Below are 18,055 nucleotides of genomic sequence, written 5' to 3'. Positions count from 1 at the left end.
TGTAAAATATGAAACGGTAAATAAACATCGATGACATTCCCCATATAATTTTACTTATAAAATAACAGCGATCTTCATTTCATAGCCATCGCTGACGCCCTTTTTTTTCGATCATCATACTGAACTTTTGTGACGCTTAAAAAAGTATATTTTTGTTGGTAGTTGATTTGGTTTGATGGATGACAAAATAATCGCCAAACAAAATAAATAAGATAGTTTATTTTCAGGAGGACTGTGCACAGATAAAAGTATTTTTAATAACGACAAACTTTCCAGCAAAATACCGTATGATCGAAAAAAAAAACGGCGTCCCGTTGGCTTGGAAATGACGATCGATGATTTTTCCCATAAAATTTGACATATAAAATGACAGCGACCTTCATTTCATAGCCATCGCTGACGCCGTTTTTTTTATCATACGGTATAATACGGGACCAGAAAGTTTTACACACGTGCAATATCTATCTAAGGAATAAATTCTTACGCATACAGGCACGCAGATGTGTTACACCATAAAATTCAAAATCCGGTGGAACATAAAGCTTTAAATTATAAGAATATTGTACAATAATAATTGTAATTATATAAAATATATTTATAATATAAGGATAATATCAATAACAATACCTATAAATATAATAATGTGAAACAAAATATTCATCCAGATAGTAATTCTTGCAAATTATTTCAATCCATAGCTATTCAGTAAAAATAATCGCCTAAAAATATTAAATCTGGTATCCAATTTGGCAATTATGGCATTTTAATTCTGTAGTCTAGACACTGCAGATTATGAGCTTTAAAAATATAGGGTACCTATATCATTATTTGAATCAGAAATACAATATTTTAATCAGTATAGTAATATTAAGACTTCCTCTATTACTACCACAAACTGCGTAGACTTATTTATTAATAACTAAAGACCTTGCCCAGAACTAATCTTATAGAGTATATTAATGAAAATTAAAATGTGTAGCGCGCGAAATCAGGTCAAAATGCACCATCGCCATTTTATACAATATTATTTAATATTCTCTAATTTAATACTAATGAAACTTTAATAACTTCATTTCTAAAACCACATTCATATATTTCTTGCTAAAAGCTGTATTTTAACTACTAAATTCAGATAAAATATTAATAAATAGATAATAGATATAATATGTACCTCAACCAAAAAAAAATAGATAAATAAAATTAAGAATTCAATTGTTACTTGGTTAGGCAACCATAAAAACTCAAGAATCAAGAATGTGAGGTTAGGTAAAAATGTTTGACAGAATATTTTAAAATGCTGAAATAATTTTATAAAAGTAATAAAATATATCTTCTTACTTACCTCATTTGAAATGGTCCAATATAATCAGTCACTGTCACTAATATCTCGAACACTAGTCAATATAAAATCCACAAATCTTAAGTTTAATGAGAAAATAAAAGGTACCATAGTAGAAAAATGGGTGGCTTATTGGAAACTAGTGGCAAAAGATTATAAAGATGTTGGAAGATCATTAAAACAAGATATAAAAACAAAACCATTGCGATCTGGTTTATATTTTACAGGTGCAAGTTTGCTAGGACTTTGTGCATCTTTAAACCCCGATATGCAAAGGTACTTAATATAATATTAAAAACAGGTATATTTAAAGATAATAGTTTGCAATATTCTTTTTCTTTTAGTTTTAGAGCAAAATATATTCAATCTGCAAATGATTTAGGGTTAGTTCCTACTACACTAGCTAACCCTCAAGCCTTAAATCATTTAAAATATATTGAGAGAAGCTTTAATCACAACCTTATTCGTTACATAAATTTAGGTGTTTTATCGATAATCTGGGTGGACAAATTTAGTGAAGATTGTAATTTATATGAAAATACTTGTTCTTATCTTCAAGTCCCATTTTGGGAAATTAGAAAGAGAATGCTTGATATAGGATTTTTAAATGTATGGTGGATAACATCCAGAAAAATGCTTGACTATGATATAAATTATTAAAAAAGTAATATACTTATATATAGAGTAACAAATGTATTTTTAATGTCTATGCACTTACCTTGAAACAGTCTTCATCCATAAATTTATCTGATGTAAATTTCTTCCCAATATTTTTTGGAACTGGACTCATATCTCTGGCACCAGAATCCCATTCCCAGCTATCTAACTTACCTAAAATTAATAATTATAGCCAAATATACACAGCTAGGAATTGTTATCAATCAAACCTTGGCTGTGGTCACTAACATTATCTTTACTGGACACCTTTAAAGCATCTATTTCAGGTCGTAAAGCAAGCCTCCTATTTAAAAACTGTTCGTATGATATTCTTCCCTGAGAATCAGCACCCAGTTGTTGCATTAACTCATCTAACGAATCTTCTAACGACAGTTCTCGACAGACCGCAAGTAAATCCTGGCTGAATATGTATTATAACTGTCAATTAAAAGATTTTACTAAATGGTTTAGATTACCTATCAATAAAGCCATCTCCATTAGCATCGCAAGCTTGAAATAGCCTTCGTACCCGTTCTTCATCACCAACAGAACTCGCAGACTCACTAGCGCAGTCCGTATCTGCCATTGTATATTTCACATTTAAACATTAAAAAAATATTGTCCTCTTTAAAAATACAATAATAAATATTCTTATTTAAACAATTAAAAACCTATTAAACTATTTAAAACCATTTGTATTTAGGTAAAAACCCTTTTTGTATTTTATATCCCCTGTTTTATTCCAAGATTACATATTTGGGAGATTTATAAACAATAAACAATTTATAAACACTATTATTTTGACAATTATTTGTCAGTTGTCTCAGTTCAGTTGTCAATAAAAAATTACGTGGAGTAAAAAAAATTTCGGACAAAAAATCTTATAAATCATATACTGATTTCCATTTATTTCTAACGACATCCATTTTTTTACTAAACAACTTTTTTATACATAATATAAGGATAATATAATATATTGACAAATATTAATTTACAGAAATTCAGCAGATTGGACGTTTTTTATCAAATTATTCAAACCTGTAAGGAATAGTTTTAGTACATATTATTTTTACGTATACAACCCTAGATCACATTTATATATGATTATGATTGTATCGATAATTTTAAAAAATATTATTTGCTTCTTATGTTTTTTTTATTCACCAAAAAAATGCCACTAGGTATACCAAATACTAGTAAAAAATTTAATTTGGGTTCACCAGTTTATTTAGGCAAAACAAATTAAACCAATATCGATATTTAGGTTCCAGAGTAGTGCTTTTGACACAATGGTTCTCATTCCTATTTTAACGTCATTCACGTCTAGAGGTGGGCCAGTCTGCGATTTTTGTGGAGCTGCTACGCTCTGCGACTGCTCCAATAAAAGCACTGTGACAAGTAGCAGCGATTTTTCGGAGCAATTAACCTATAAATTAAAAATGTAGTTTTATAGGTTAATTGCTCCGAAAAATCGCACTCGGTGTTCGGCACCGTTCGTTGCATTACTAAAAAAGTACAGGACTATAGGTGTGATTATGATAGGCAACATCATCGTCTAGTTTTTATTTATTTATATCGTATGATCGAAAAAACGGCGTCAGCGATAGCTATGAAATGAAGATTGCTGGCATTTTATATGTAAAATTTATGGGGAATGTTATCGATTGTCATTTCCAAGCCAACTGGACGCCGTTTTTTATTTCGATCAGTAGTGGCGATTTTAACGTCTGTGCAATCGGGGTAAGTCACCGACGGGCCCCAAGCCTCCCGGGCCCTTGCGAACAAGATTCGAACTTTTCCGAACTACGGGCCCCTAGAGCTCTTAAAATCGCGGCTGTACGGTACTATACTGATGTCTTAGTTTGATAGATGTTGCTATATTTTTTTAGTCTATTCAGAAGAATTTGAGTGTTTCTAAGTACCAAGCACTTTGCTATAAATATCTTAAAGAGTCTGTTCATTTTCACAGAGTGGTGGCCCATGGTAAAAACTTAATGTTATATTCAATTCAAAGTCGAAACTGTCAAAAAAATCTTTATTAGTGACCGGTTTCGGCTATTTAGCCATCATCAGACCTTAAAAATAGATATAAATAATAAAACTTATATGAATGTATAAGATCAAATAAAAGATTTAGGATATACAACAAAACACAGATACAAAATTAACTAACAAATAAACATACTAACAAGTTAAAAATTACCTTTGTCAAAAACATCTGTTTGTGATTAATATATAATACATAAATATCTTATTTAGATTCATGAAAGAAAAAGCGAACGCTGCTACGTTTCCCGTTCCCAAACTCCCAACAGCTCCAGTACACAGAATATACTCAATATACTATGCTCCAGTCGACTGCGACCTGCGACGACTGTGACTGGAACAGTCTGACCGGGCGACGGGGCTAGGAGCATTTTCAGAATTTACACTATTGTCTGCTATTGCTCCTATTGCTACTCACGAGCGCAGATGTCCTAAACTTGTAAACTGCTCCGAAATGTCACTGCGATTTTCTTGGAACTGGAGCAGTCACATACTGCGACGTTGGTGGAGCTGTGACAAAGTAGCGGACTGCGATTTCACAACCCACCTCTATTCACGTCATTCACAACGTCATTACTATCAAAAGTGCCAGGTGGTAAACTGTTTACAAAAATTAATGAATTTTAAAGTAAAATAATTATTTTTCGGTTAATCGGACTTATAACAAACAACGATATAACATGGTAATATGTAATTATATTTATCCGATATTTTTAGTGTCTTCGATTGTTAGTATATAACCTAATAATTGGTACCAATTTTAATAAATTTTAGGACGTTTTTTTAATGATAAGAAGAAAAAAGTTAACAATCTTTACTGATGCAAAAGATACCACTACAGTTTTAGAACTAAAGAAAATTATTGAGGGTAATGGAAGTTTCTTTGTATTATTACCATCACCTAATATTTTTTATGCGTTAGGTATTCTTAAGATTCCTCCTGCAAACCAGCAACTCTTTAATAAAGATAATACTGTTATGGAAGATGGCCACATGCTCCAAGATTATGGATTAAACTCAAATACTGCCAAAGCCCAAAGTCCTGCTACAGTTGGACTAGCAATAAGGTAAAGAAACAATGCTAATATACCAATACGACAGTTTCTACTTAAAGAGAATAATGTTGCAAGACATTAATGTTTGTTTTTGATTTGACTGTTAAATAGGACCTAAGAAATTGTAACTATTTATTTATTAGTTGTTAACTTTGTAACTATAAAACTGGGTCAAGTATTATGGGATATGTAATAATATTTACCTGAAATTAATATGATTTAATACAAGTAAAGATAAATTATTTATATAAAAGACAATTCTACACCAAATTGACTAACTCAAGTATTGAGTGTGACTCACTTTGTATTGAGTGCACTCTTTGTATTGAGTGCACTCAATACAAATTTATCTTAGAGGTTACAAGCTTCAATCTATGTACCTCTTTTTGTATCCTAGTTTGCTAGTATAGTTTCTAGACTATTACAGGCCTAGGTGGTAGCCTAACATTTTTGTTAAAAAAAAGTCAAATAAGTTAGCTACATATTGCTTAAAAATCATCAAAATCGGTCCACTATAACAACATATATTAAACTTTAACATACATCAAAATTTTAACCCTTAAGTACTCGCGTATGTTTTACGGACGTAAGTACTCGCGTGGCGCTTGAGAGGCGCCAGTGTAAAAAATGAGTAGAATTCATTTGAATTGTGCATTTTTATATACTAAAATAGATTATATAGAAATATTTAGGCATTTAAAAAAAAAGTTGCTTACATATGGTTTATATGAAGTTTTATTTCTAAATGTCTAATCGCAAAATTTAAACCTAATGCCACGAGAACAAAATTAATCATTTTGAAAACGTTCATTAGACACCTTTTTGGAATGGTCTGAACATATACAGGGTTGTTCACCACATACGACACGGAGTATTGTAGCTAAACAATTAGATTTATACAAATTGTAAGTTTTGCGTTAGTTGAAGGACTATTAGAGCTACAATTTAAAAATATTTTTACAAGATACAGAGTGTCCCTAATAAGTAAAAAATATTATAGTTGTATTTTTTTTAAATGGAACACCCTGTATATTATTCTATTTTTAGATTCTGCAATTGAAATAAAGGTAAATTTTATTAAGGTTTATCACACTTAAACCTTACCCTTTTTGAAATATATTTAATTTTGTCTAATTGTAGTAAAAATCTTAAGGCTTCCAAGGGTATCAAAGATTTTAATACTAAATATTTACTGAAGTTTATTTATTGATCAGATATTGTGTTCCCATAAGAAACAAAATTCTACATTATACAGAGTGTCTAAAAATTTATATTAAATAATTACTCGCTTTAAACGGCAATAACTTGTTTAATTTAAATAGAACACCCTGTATATTTTGCGAGAATGAGATGCACAATTTAATTGTCTATCAAATTGTATTATACCATTTTTCACCTATCTCTTCAATTTTTCGTAGCAAATGCATTTTCTTATAATTTAGAACTCATTTATCACTATATCCATGGAATATTGACATTTTAGATTGTTTTTAAAGATGTAACAAATTTTCAAACAGTACAGATACTAATAGTGTCCATATAGTTTGCTTATTTCATTAAAAAATAAAAAAAAACTGTTTTAATATTATTTGTTAGAGGCAAATTACATTAATTGACTGTTTACGTTGATTAACAATAATTGCTCCATATACTAAAAAACTGAATTTTGTATGTGTATTAGACAGTGTGGTAAAAAGTAATACCTTATAAATTTTATTTAATTTTTTGACGAATGCTTATTTAAACAAGAGACTTTTATATTGATTTCTCAGTCAAATTCACATTTATTTAGATAATTTATTAATAATAATTTATTATTTATTAACTAAAACAATTAGATACGTAATTAAATAATTTTTGGGCGGAAATAATAATGCTATATTTAAATGGTATACTCTTTTACAAAGATTTGAATACTTTTCTTTTTGTAAACAAATGGGCTTACAATATTATTATTTTTACCACCTGTACATTTTGTAAATATTATTTTGCTTTAAAAAATCTAAAATGTCAATATGCCATGGGTATGCATTTTCTATGGTAAATGCATTTTCTACGAAAACTTGAAGAGATAGGTAAGAAATGGTGTAATACAATTTGATAGACAATTATATTGTGCATCTCATTCGCGTAAAATATACAGGGTGTCCTATTTAAATTAAACAAGTTATTGTCGTTTAAAGCTAGTAATTATTTAATATCAATTTTTGGACACTCTGTATAAGGTAGTAGAATTTTTATTATTGCAACACAATATTTGATCAATAAATAATCTTTAGTAAATATTTAGTATTAAAAACTTTGATACCCTTGGAGAAATGAAGCCTTAAAAAATTTTTACTGCAATTTCACAAAAAAAATTAAAAAACGGTAAGGGTTAAGTGTGATAAACCTTAATCAAATTTACCTTTACTTCACACATAGAATTTAAAAATGGAATAATATACAGGTGTTCCCTTTAATAAAATAAAACTATGATAATTTTTACTTATTTGGGACACTCTGTATCTTGTAAAATTATTTTTAAATTGTAGCTGTGATAGACCTTCAACGAACCCAAAACTTACAATTTGTAAAAATCCAATCATTTAGCCACAATACTCCGTGTCGTATGTGATGAACAACCCTGTATATTTTACAATTAAAACATATTTGTTTTTAGTGTCTAAAAGTGTCTATTTTTTGACCTGGGGCATATTAGCTCAGACCGTAGAGGCCACCAGAGGATGCATTGTTTATATATAAACCTGAAACAAATTAATATTATATTGATTTTTCACGTCTATTTTTTAAAATATCGCCTCCAGGAATACACAAAGGCCCATTGGAGTATAGATAAAGTATTAAAATATATTTAAGTTTAAAATTGACGCGGCGCCACGCGAGTACTTAAGGTTAAGCTACCTGTTTTTCATACCGGTGAGTGTATTAAATGATTGAAATTTTAATAATGTTGTATATTTCAGAGATGATAATGGTGTTTTTGAATCTCTCGACTTAGTACCATATTCCGCACCTCCTGATCTACCTGATGTAATGAAATCCCAGGAAAGCAATGGACAAGAGCAAACAAACTAGACAAAAGTATTTAATGATTATTCGATTACAGATATTATTTATTACTAATACTGTGTTCTTTATTTTTTGAAAAATACATATTAAAAACTTATATTTAAACATAATAAAACTGTTTTAAATGTTTAATGAAAATAAAACAATATTTTTAGTGCATTATGAATATATTTTTGGTAAAATATCTGGGATTTTATATTTTTTGTATGTAATATGCCTAAATTTTGACTGTATTTCACGGAATATTTTGTAAACTAAAATATTGTGATAGTTTTTCTATTTTAGAAAAATTAACTCTCATATTATGGTATGTTTTTGCACACCTTGATTAATCTAAATAGTTGTATATTGTAAGCTTTTGTAAATTAGTTTATCTAAGCTATGAAACTTCTTAGGATATCTTTTTATTTGTTTTGTTTAACTTATTTAAACCAGATCCTTGTTTGTATTATATAGAAAAATTCATTTTCTATAGTATATACATTTTTATTTAAAAAGGCTTGTTTTTCAAATTATGACATCCAAAAATAAATGATTTTTTCTTAGTCTATTATTTTTATTCCGGTTAAGTTGCTGAACTGGTTATATCTCGGTTTGTGTCGCTACTGGATGAAGAACAACTCACGTTCCTTCTCCATTTCGCTCGTCTGTTCTGGAACCACGTTTTTACCTGAAAATCAAGTAGTTATTAATTATTTTTGGTGATCATTAGTTAAATGGTGTTCACCTGTCTATCTGATAGTTTTAATGAATGAGCCAATACCTTTCTGTCTTCTGGACTAAGATATTTTTGCCAAGAGAATTTGCTTTCTAAAGCTTTTGTTTGACTAGGTGAAAATCTTACTTGGTTTCTTCGTTTGGACAAATGAGAGCACAATGTGAGTCCAAATGGTAACATGTGGTTATAGTTAGTTTGAGAATACATCTTTTCTGGGTAGATAAATGTTGGGGTGTAATAATTACCTAAAAGTAGAAGAAAAATCTATCATATGTATTGGTTTGTAATAAGTACACATTCATTCTATATGCATTTTAATATTATGTATATTTATAAAAATTATACAGGATGAGACTTAAATATGCAAATATTTTTACAGGTAGTATATTTCGGCATTTCGGCACCAGAAACACGATTATGAGTTTTTTTCGTGAAACTTTGAAAATTGGATTTTTTTGGAAAACTTTTAGTTAAAAAACATAATTTCTTGATAATATGGTGACATATGATATATAGGTATATAGGGTGGTAACAATTTCCATGCTCAACATTGGCATCTCAGAAACTATACGAGAGATAGGAATTCGGTTAAATGGGACAAAAGTTGCGTAATTAGAAGTTTGACAAACACCTAGGAAGAAAACCCCGGTATCTTGATTAGTTTCGGATTTATGTCAAAAAAATTAAAATAATACGTTTATGTTAAATGACAATATCTCCAGAAGTATTGTATATATTGCAACGTAAGTTGGTAGTTTTATATTTTTGACTTCGGCCAATTAAAAATGTCGTTTTCAGAAAATATCTAAGCCTTCTAGATTTCGCACAACAACAGTCAAGTTTTTGTTTTCTTATGGCCGCCATTTTGAATTTTTATACTATTAGATAGAGCAAAAAATTATCTGTACGGTGGTATCTAATTTTTATTCATTATTATGTAAATTTACTAAAAAATAAATTTTTTCAAAATTCGCTCAAAAGATCAAGTCTGCCTTGGAAATTCCATTGACACTTTTTATGACAGCAAGTTAATTTTTGTTTACACTATTAAGTGTCAAATCTGGACACAAATATTAAGTGTATTAACAGTTAAGAATAGAAATTCCGATATAGCATGCGCAATTTAGAGAGAGTAATTTAGACTTATCGATAGAGTATCCGCGGAAGGCGAGCGACTCGGTTTAAAAATCAACATCGATAAGACGAAGACTATGATGGTTGGCAGAACCCCGATCGACCGTCTAAACATCTCGGTGAACGGCCAACAGATTCAACAGGTCCCGAAGTTTAAGTACCTCGGCAGCTGGATTACCGAAGACCTAGATCCAGACACGGAGATTCGAAGCAGGATCGAACAAGCCCGAGCAATATTCACGAACATGAGAACTCTGTTGAGTAACCAAAGCCTGAGTCTACGCCTACGTTACCGTTTTGTAAAGGCTACGTATACTCAGTACTACTATATGGCGTGGAGACCTGGACCCTCAAGGCAAAACTATGAACCGACTAGAGGCCTTTGAGATGTGGATATTTCGAAGATTGCTCAGGATTCCTTGGACTGATCGCGTGAGAAATGACGAAGTTCTGCGACGTATGGGAACGGAAAGAATGTTGCTTCAAATAGTTAAAAAACGGAAAACAGCTTACTTGGGCCACATATTTAGAAACACCAAATATCAATTCCTAAAACTGATTATGGAGGGGAAGATTGAAGGAAAACGTGGCATCGGAAGAAAGAAGTATTCTTGGCTTAAGAACATCAGAGACTGGACTGGTCTCGATGCCCATTCACTCTTTAGAGTCGCCCAAGATCGAGACGAATTTGCCAGAATTGTCGCCAACATTCATTAAATGAATACGGCACACTAAGAAGAAGAAGAATGCGCAATTTATAGAACATTGTGTCCTGAAAGGACACAGTCTCATCGTACTATTTTCGCAAGGATTTCTAGAAATTTAGCAGGTTGCTGGTAGCTTTAAAAAACAAGAGGGCAATATTTTAAAAGGCTTAATGATATTAATATGCCAGCTCAGATTGAAATAAGTCCGGAAACTTCTAGCCGTAAAATAAGTCGCGAATGTTGTATAAGCGATTCTTTTATGTAGGGAAAATTATCAAAAAACATAAATATCAACATTTAAGTGTGTACCAAATTTACATTTTTTTACATGCTGGTTATCACAATAAGAGAAGATTACAATTTTGCAAATGGTTTACGCCATTTTTTTATTTACAAATTCTGGTACCTACATTTAAAAGAAAAAAAAAATTATGCAAAAGAAAATCTTCATTTAATTAGAGAAACCAGACCACAAATAATCTGATTTGGTGATATACTGACATCCTTCGAACAAAGTTCAAATATCAGACAGAGTCATTTTAATACAATTTCTTGTATTGACCTGTATTGAACTCTACTAATTTTTGTGCCTCAAGACTTAATAGAATAAACAAAAAATAACTTGCTGACATATAAAGTGTCAATTGGATTTCCAAGGCAGACTTGATCTTGACCTAGGCGTATTTTTAAAAAATCTATTTTTTAGTGAATTTACATAATAATGAAAAAAAAGTAGATGCCACCGTATAGACTTTTTAATAGTATAAAAATTCAAAATGGCAGCTATAAGAAAACAAAAACTTAGCTGTTGTTGTGCGAAATCTAGACGGCTTAGAAATTTTCTGAAAACGGCATTTAGCTGGCCGAGATTAAAAATATAAAACTACCAACTTACGTTGCAATAGATACAATAGTTTTGAAGATAATATTGTCATTTAAAATAAACGTATTATTTTCATTTTTTTACATAAATCCGAAACTAATCATAAGATACCGGGGTTTTCTTCATAGGTGAGTGTCAAACTTCTAATTGCGCAACTTTTGTCCCATTTAACCGACTTCGTATCTCTCGTAGTTTCTGAGATGCCGATGTTGAGCATCGAAATTGTCACCACCCTGTATAGTAGATTAAATTTACAAGAAAAGATCCAGTGGTTCTGAAAATTTTAGCAAAAAATAATTTTCGGGGGAATTTTCAATATATAGAAAATAGGGAAGTAAAATAACTCGGTTATTTTGGATTTACTTGAAAAACGGTAAAGAGGAAATATGTTTCTTTTATCGAGATCTACCAGCCCTGAATATTTGCATTTATTTAAGACTCACCCTGTATACAGGGTGGTCCGAACTGTATTCCAAAAACTTCTTGAGCATATTTTACTGATAAAAATAACTAAAAAAGTTCATATAAATGTATGTCCGGTGTAGAAGTTTCATTCTTATTTCGATTTTATCCAAATAATTTCTGAAGTAACGTCAATATTTGGATGAAAATTGGTGTCTGGGAGTTTTTTGACATGAGAAATTTGATTTTAATGTCAAAATGACTCCTATTTGTAGGGGGCGCCACCTACATGTATTAACTTAAGTAATAACTTTTTGTCCGTACCTGTATAAAACTACTGAGTGAAAAAATATACATTTCCGTGATTTTCTACGTAAAAAATGTCGTTTGATAAAAATCGCTACGAGCAACCGTTCTCAAGATATTTACAATGGAAATAGTCAATACCTGTCATTATTGACTAAAAATAAACATGTTGAGTAGATAGTTATTTGACTGACATGAGAAAATTGGGAACTTTTTATTTTTTTAAACTAATCATAAACTTTTCTTCGAAGAAATGATGATAAAACAGTTTCTGTTGAACTTTTGACACAAAAACATTGCAAATTTATGATTTTAGTCTAATAACTAATTAGTCAACATGTTTAATTTATGTCAATGATGACAAGTATTGGTAATTTCGATTCCAAATATCTCGAGAACCATTACTCGTAGCGATTTTTACCAAGAGACCTTTTTTACGTAAAAAACATCGTAAATGTATATTTTTTAACTAGCTAGTTTTATACAGGTACGGACGAAAAGTTATTACTCTTTAAACCAGTTAAAAAATACATAGGTGGCGCCCTCTACTAGTAGGATCCATATTGATATCTAAATAAAATTTCTCATGCCAAAAAACTCCCAGACACCAATTTTCATCGCAATATTGACGTTACTTCGGAAATTATTTGGAAGAAATCGAAATAAAAATGAAACTTCTACACTCTGTATCTCCGAAACTAAGCATTTTTGGACATACAATATAAGAACTTTTTTACTTATTTTTATCTGCAGAATATGTTGCCGAAGTTTTCGGAATACAGTTCGGACCACCCTGTATATTATACTAGGTCTGGTCTGCGTGGTTTGTATTTTAATGCATGCGACAGATAAATATAAATGATCGGTGGAAAGACAGAGAGACAAAATGAAAAGCGGGAGACAGTGCTGCCGGTTTTTACGTTTATAGAAAAATGTGTGTAGAAAAAAATAAACTTTATCGAAAACTTTCATGTATGTATACTACTGAAATCAAGATGATATATCTAAGCTAAATATAATCTACTACATTTATAGTAAAGTGAGTAATTAATTATTGTGAAAAATAAAGTTCCAACCCTAGATCCTAGATGCTCAGCAAGAAGATCCGGCAAAACGGCGTAGAAGAAATGTATCAACCAAACTTATTATTAAAACAAACTTATTATTATTACATCTTCATTAGGGTGGGCAGACGGACAGACAGACGCTCAAACAGACAGACAGACGGACAGAAGTTTCAGTTCAAAAATACGCACGTAGTGCACACACAATTTTTTATTCGAAACAATGTTTTTTTTATTAATATTTTATCTTCTGTTATTATTATTTTGGAAAACATATAATTTATAGATAATGCAATGTGTCTAAAGCTTAATCGTGTTAAGAAATATTTAATATTTTTAATGAAATTTAAGTTTGATAGCAAATGGAATTTTACGGTACACTCTGAATATATAAAACGTGATATCAAAAAAACATACGTATTAAAAACAACAATTAAAAACAATACTCAATTATATTTAGCAATTCGTTTTACGCGGGCCCTACAACTAATCCTTTATTGTTTGATTATTAGCCCAAATTACTTGTTAATAAGGTAGCTGCGAGTATCTGAAATAGTCATCGATCAAAGAGGTTTTGTAACGCAGTATTAAGCGTTTGCCAAAGGCAATAAATGTGTCAGATAGTTGTTCTAAATTTGATAAATTTGTTATTTTTATTACACATTATGGTTAGGTGATCTTGGGCCCTAACAGGAATAGTATTATTATTTAATGATATTGGTATCTGAGTTAAAAATATAATTTTTAGTATTAATATCAAATTGGATAAATACAGGGTGGGCCACTGAAAACTTTTACAATCGCTATAATTTTTAAACCAAAAAAGATATCAAAAAAATAAAAAATACCGTTTCTATAATATCGAGGGGGAATACATATGACGTATTTTTTGAACCACCCCGACATACCCCTTAGGCGGCACCCTACTCACTTGAAAATCTTAAACAACCCACTTGTGGCACCTTTTTGGAAAGCCCATAAAAATGCTAAACGATGATCATAAAGTTTTTAGGGTGAAATTGAAAAACTACCCATTACACGAAAAATTAGGTGGACATTAATGAAAAAAGTGATTTTTTCAGCATAAGTTACAAATTGGGACCCAGCTAAATGAGGCAAATGAAGTATTTTTCAAACCATCCCGACCCAATAACCCTAAGTGCCACCCCCTCACTTTTAATCTCAAGATAGCCTAGCAATACCAAGGCAATACCCCACTTGTGACACTTTTCTTTGGAAAGCTAATTGAAATTGCTAAACGATGGTCATACAAGCTTCAAATTAATTACTGGTAAGTATATAGTGATATGAAATGTAGGTGTGACAATTTGGAAGAAATTTAAAATGATTATTTATTTTAACAATTGCTCTAAATTTCAGCCGTTTTGTTCCATACAAAAATACAAACGATTTTCAAATTCTTTCACTTTTTGGAAAGTCTCTCTCGGAATATTTCGACATGCTTCAGTTATCCTCTGCTGCAATTCTTGCAAAGAACCTGGTCTTGTAGATTATGGATTTAGTGTAACGTTTAGTGTAATAAGTTATTTTTCACGAACCGTGTTGCGTTGTAATAAAATTTTCAGGAAACCGATTGAAACGGAACATAAAACCATAACCAAGGTAAGCAACAGAATACAGCCTTTGTTAGTTTGTAAAAATAATTACTAGAATCGGGACTATAGTAAACGCCACGAATGTTTGGGAGTGATTCATCGGTCGCTACCAAGAACGGTAAACTAATAGGATTGCTCATCCTCATAAGACGTACGTACGACCGGAAATTTCTTTTCGCTTTGGTTTGTTTCGTTTCTGACAAGTGAGCGACAAGCTTAAAACTAAAATTTATTTATTGCCTCCCACTGGGTCTTGTGACTTTTGTGGTAATTTTCCATTCTAAAGTCCTTTTCCTGGCCAGCCTTGGGTCTAGGTTGGTTTGTCTGACAGAGGCACTGAGAATTGAAGAGATGAGTGGGTAAAGGTGTCATGTCGCTTTTTTAAAGTTTCGAGTAAATCGACAACACGTCTAAAAATAATTGATGGTGTCTGTGACACCATTGCCATGACACCTTTATCATCTATGATATTCTTTATGGGATTTATATTTGATATTTAGACTCTATCACAAAACATCCCCCTTTAGAACTTTTTATTTAATGGCCATAAGCGCGAGTAAAAGACCAACAGCCCGAACAAACACTAGAGGCGCCACCGCTCATTAAATGGTGAAAAAATTGCGAAAATTTAATCATCTAATTTTGACACAAGATGTCGCGCTTAACTTTTTTAATTTTAATTCCATATTCATTGTTTTCAAACTATATTATTAGACTTTGTTGTATTTTGTGGATGTATAAATGTTTTCTTAGTATAAAGTTGCATTATATTAATTTAAATTATATTACATACATATTTAAAATTCAAATATTATGACATATAATGTATGTCAGTTGCCGTCTGAAATGTCATCTTGATAACAAAAAGTTAGTTATTGTCAGAAATAGTTAAAATCATGTTAAAATATTAAAATTTACAAGTTATAATTATATATTTTATATTATTTCAAAAACAAAAACATAATGGTACCGCGTAATATTGATATGCAGGTCCAAAACAAAAAGTGCCGTTTATATTTTTTAGTTTTCGTTGTCAGCCGAGGGAGTTTCAGTGATTTTAGTGTTGTCGGATATTTTTATTTGTGAAATAGAAATATAGCGTTTGGATTGCAAAACTAAAAGTGGTAGTTTTATTAAAATGTAAGTAAGCGTTTGTCTATTTTATATTTTACTTTTTTCATATCTACGAAAAATATACATACATACAGAGAAGACCAGGCTACTAGTAGCATAGCAAGTTGCCGGACGAATTTACGTTTACCCGATTTGTGTTCGTACTAGAGATTCACTGCCGGCTAGTCGGCTGGTCAGGCAGTACGCAGTTGCAGTTGTGCTTGGACGGGTTGGTCGTGACACTAGGAATACGACGCGAGGAGTGCCGAGTAGGTATTTATTATTTTCATTTTAAGTGTTTACCTTCACTTAAGGTAACATTTAAAATAAAAATACTTAAATATTTATTATTTGAGTGTGTTTACAAGCCAAAATTAAAAATAAATAAATTCTCTAAACCCGAAAAAAACTAAAATATTACTCTAAATAAAAAAAGTTATAACAAGTGTTCAAAAAGATCACCTTCTTATACTAGACAGAAGCCTAGGCGGTCGTAAATTCCCCGTATGACATTGGCTAACATATTAGGGCTAATAGTTTGGAAAGCCTCTCATATTTTTACTTGAAGCTCATCCAGATTATTAGCCCTATTATGGCCATACACTTTGGATTTTACATAACCCTACAAAAAGAAAGCATTGGGAGAAAGATCTGGTGATCTAGCGGGCCACAAAATAGTTCCATGTTCCCTAATTAAACGGTTGGGAAAAGTATTGTTCAAATATTCTTGAACAATACGGGTATTGTGGGCAGGGCAACCATCTTGTTGAAACCAGACACTGTGGAATCTTTCTCCCAATAACTCACGAATTCTAGCGACAATCTGCTGCTGTAACAAGTCCAAATACTTTGTAACAGTTAAACTACCCTTTATAAAAAATGGACCAATCATTTGCTCCCCTACAAAACCACCCCAAACACTTGCTAACTCCTGTTCTTCATTAATCAACACATCAGGCATTTTGTGTTTTTGTGCGGACACGCACCTATATGTTTCAAAATTATTAATAACTCTTGATATAGTAGGTAAAGATGGAATTGGCCTGTATACAAAAGTGTGTGGAAAAATTGTTTGTATATCCCGATAAGACCTATTTTGGAAATACCATTTTACAATTTACAATTTGAATTTTCTCACGAACTTTGTAAACATCCATTATTTTACTTAAAAAATAAATTTTACACGAGAGCTGTAGCGAGAATCTATGTATTCGTTTTGGCTATTAAAACACGAATAAATACAAATTCTGTAATATTCTTATCACATATCTACCTATTTTTATTTTATCGCATTTTTCGCCTGCTTTTTATCCGGCGGACGGGTATACGCTAATTCGTCCGGTTCTGCCTATGTTACTACTACGGTGGTCCGGTCTGTATATTGAAATTTTATAATTCGTTTTATTTAAATAATGTTAGAAAACAAGCTTGTAATCCTGTAATTGACATAATTGTTATGTAATATATTCCATTTAAATGTAATATATTACTTTACAATTAAAAAATGTAAATTTAAAAAATATATTAAAAATATATACAGGCATTAATTGAAATTTTTAGGGTGCGAACAAACACGAGAGGCGCTTTATTATTTACTTTCATTTCTTAACATGACAGACGAAGTTCTAAAGGGGGATGTTTTGTGGACTCTATTGGATGATAGATCTGTCAAAGGGATGTTGAAATACTGAATTAAACTAATTTTTAAAAAAATGCGACATGACACCTTTATCAACTCATTATTATTAATAGAAAGAAAGAAAGTGAACTTTTATAAATTCTTCAACACTGTCCTCTTTAGTTTCTGTATTAAGTGCTATCAGGTTCCTTGATGAAACCTCTGTCTTTGATGATTTCCCCATCTTTCATTAGGACTTCATGGATACAAGAGCATGCCGAGACATATGCGAATGATAAATAATTGGCTAAGTTAATAAACATTA

The 18,055-nt window shown here is 30.9% G+C and overlaps 3 protein-coding genes across 4 annotated transcripts in view; 2 read left to right on the top strand and 1 right to left on the bottom strand.

The window, feature by feature from the left end:
• The first annotated feature begins 1,239 nt into the window (after window positions 1-1,239).
• LOC115881405 (mitochondrial import inner membrane translocase subunit Tim29) lies at window positions 1,240-2,024 on the top strand. The gene is made up of 2 exons (XM_030898865.1): window positions 1,240-1,615; window positions 1,684-2,024. The coding sequence occupies exons 1-2, from the start codon at window positions 1,353-1,355 to the stop codon at window positions 1,997-1,999; spliced, it is 579 nt and encodes a 192-aa protein (XP_030754725.1). The 5' UTR covers window positions 1,240-1,352; the 3' UTR covers window positions 2,000-2,024.
• Window positions 2,025-3,647: 1,623 nt separating this feature from the next.
• On the top strand, window positions 3,648-8,714 carry LOC115881392 (elongin-B). The gene is made up of 5 exons (XM_030898851.1): window positions 3,648-3,736; window positions 4,256-4,725; window positions 4,817-4,910; window positions 4,965-5,109; window positions 8,064-8,714. Exons 2-5 carry the CDS (start codon window positions 4,723-4,725, stop codon window positions 8,173-8,175), a joined length of 354 nt encoding a protein of 117 aa, XP_030754711.1. The 5' UTR covers window positions 3,648-3,736; window positions 4,256-4,722; the 3' UTR covers window positions 8,176-8,714.
• The window catches only part of LOC115881391 (homeobox protein LOX10-like), a 33,700-nt gene continuing 24,068 nt past the window's right edge, over window positions 8,424-18,055 (bottom strand). Inside the window, exons 2-3 of one of the 2 annotated variants that reach the window (XM_030898849.1) lie at window positions 8,897-9,132; window positions 8,424-8,839 (exon numbers count right to left, since the gene is read on the bottom strand). In XM_030898849.1, coding sequence (XP_030754709.1) covers window positions 8,735-8,839; window positions 8,897-9,132 — 341 coding nt within the window. In that variant the 3' untranslated portion in view covers window positions 8,424-8,734. The remainder of the gene's footprint in view (window positions 8,840-8,896; window positions 9,133-18,055) is intronic. The other variant, XM_030898850.1, reaches the window with a different exon arrangement.

Source organism: Sitophilus oryzae, unplaced genomic scaffold (genome assembly GCF_002938485.1).
Source record: "Sitophilus oryzae breed Bouriz unplaced genomic scaffold, Soryzae_2.0 scaffold_1718_pilon_pilon, whole genome shotgun sequence".
Lineage (NCBI taxonomy): Eukaryota > Metazoa > Arthropoda > Insecta > Coleoptera > Curculionidae > Sitophilus > Sitophilus oryzae.
The sequence above is the reverse complement of the archived record's forward strand: the minus strand, read 5'-3'. Positions and strand labels throughout refer to the sequence as shown.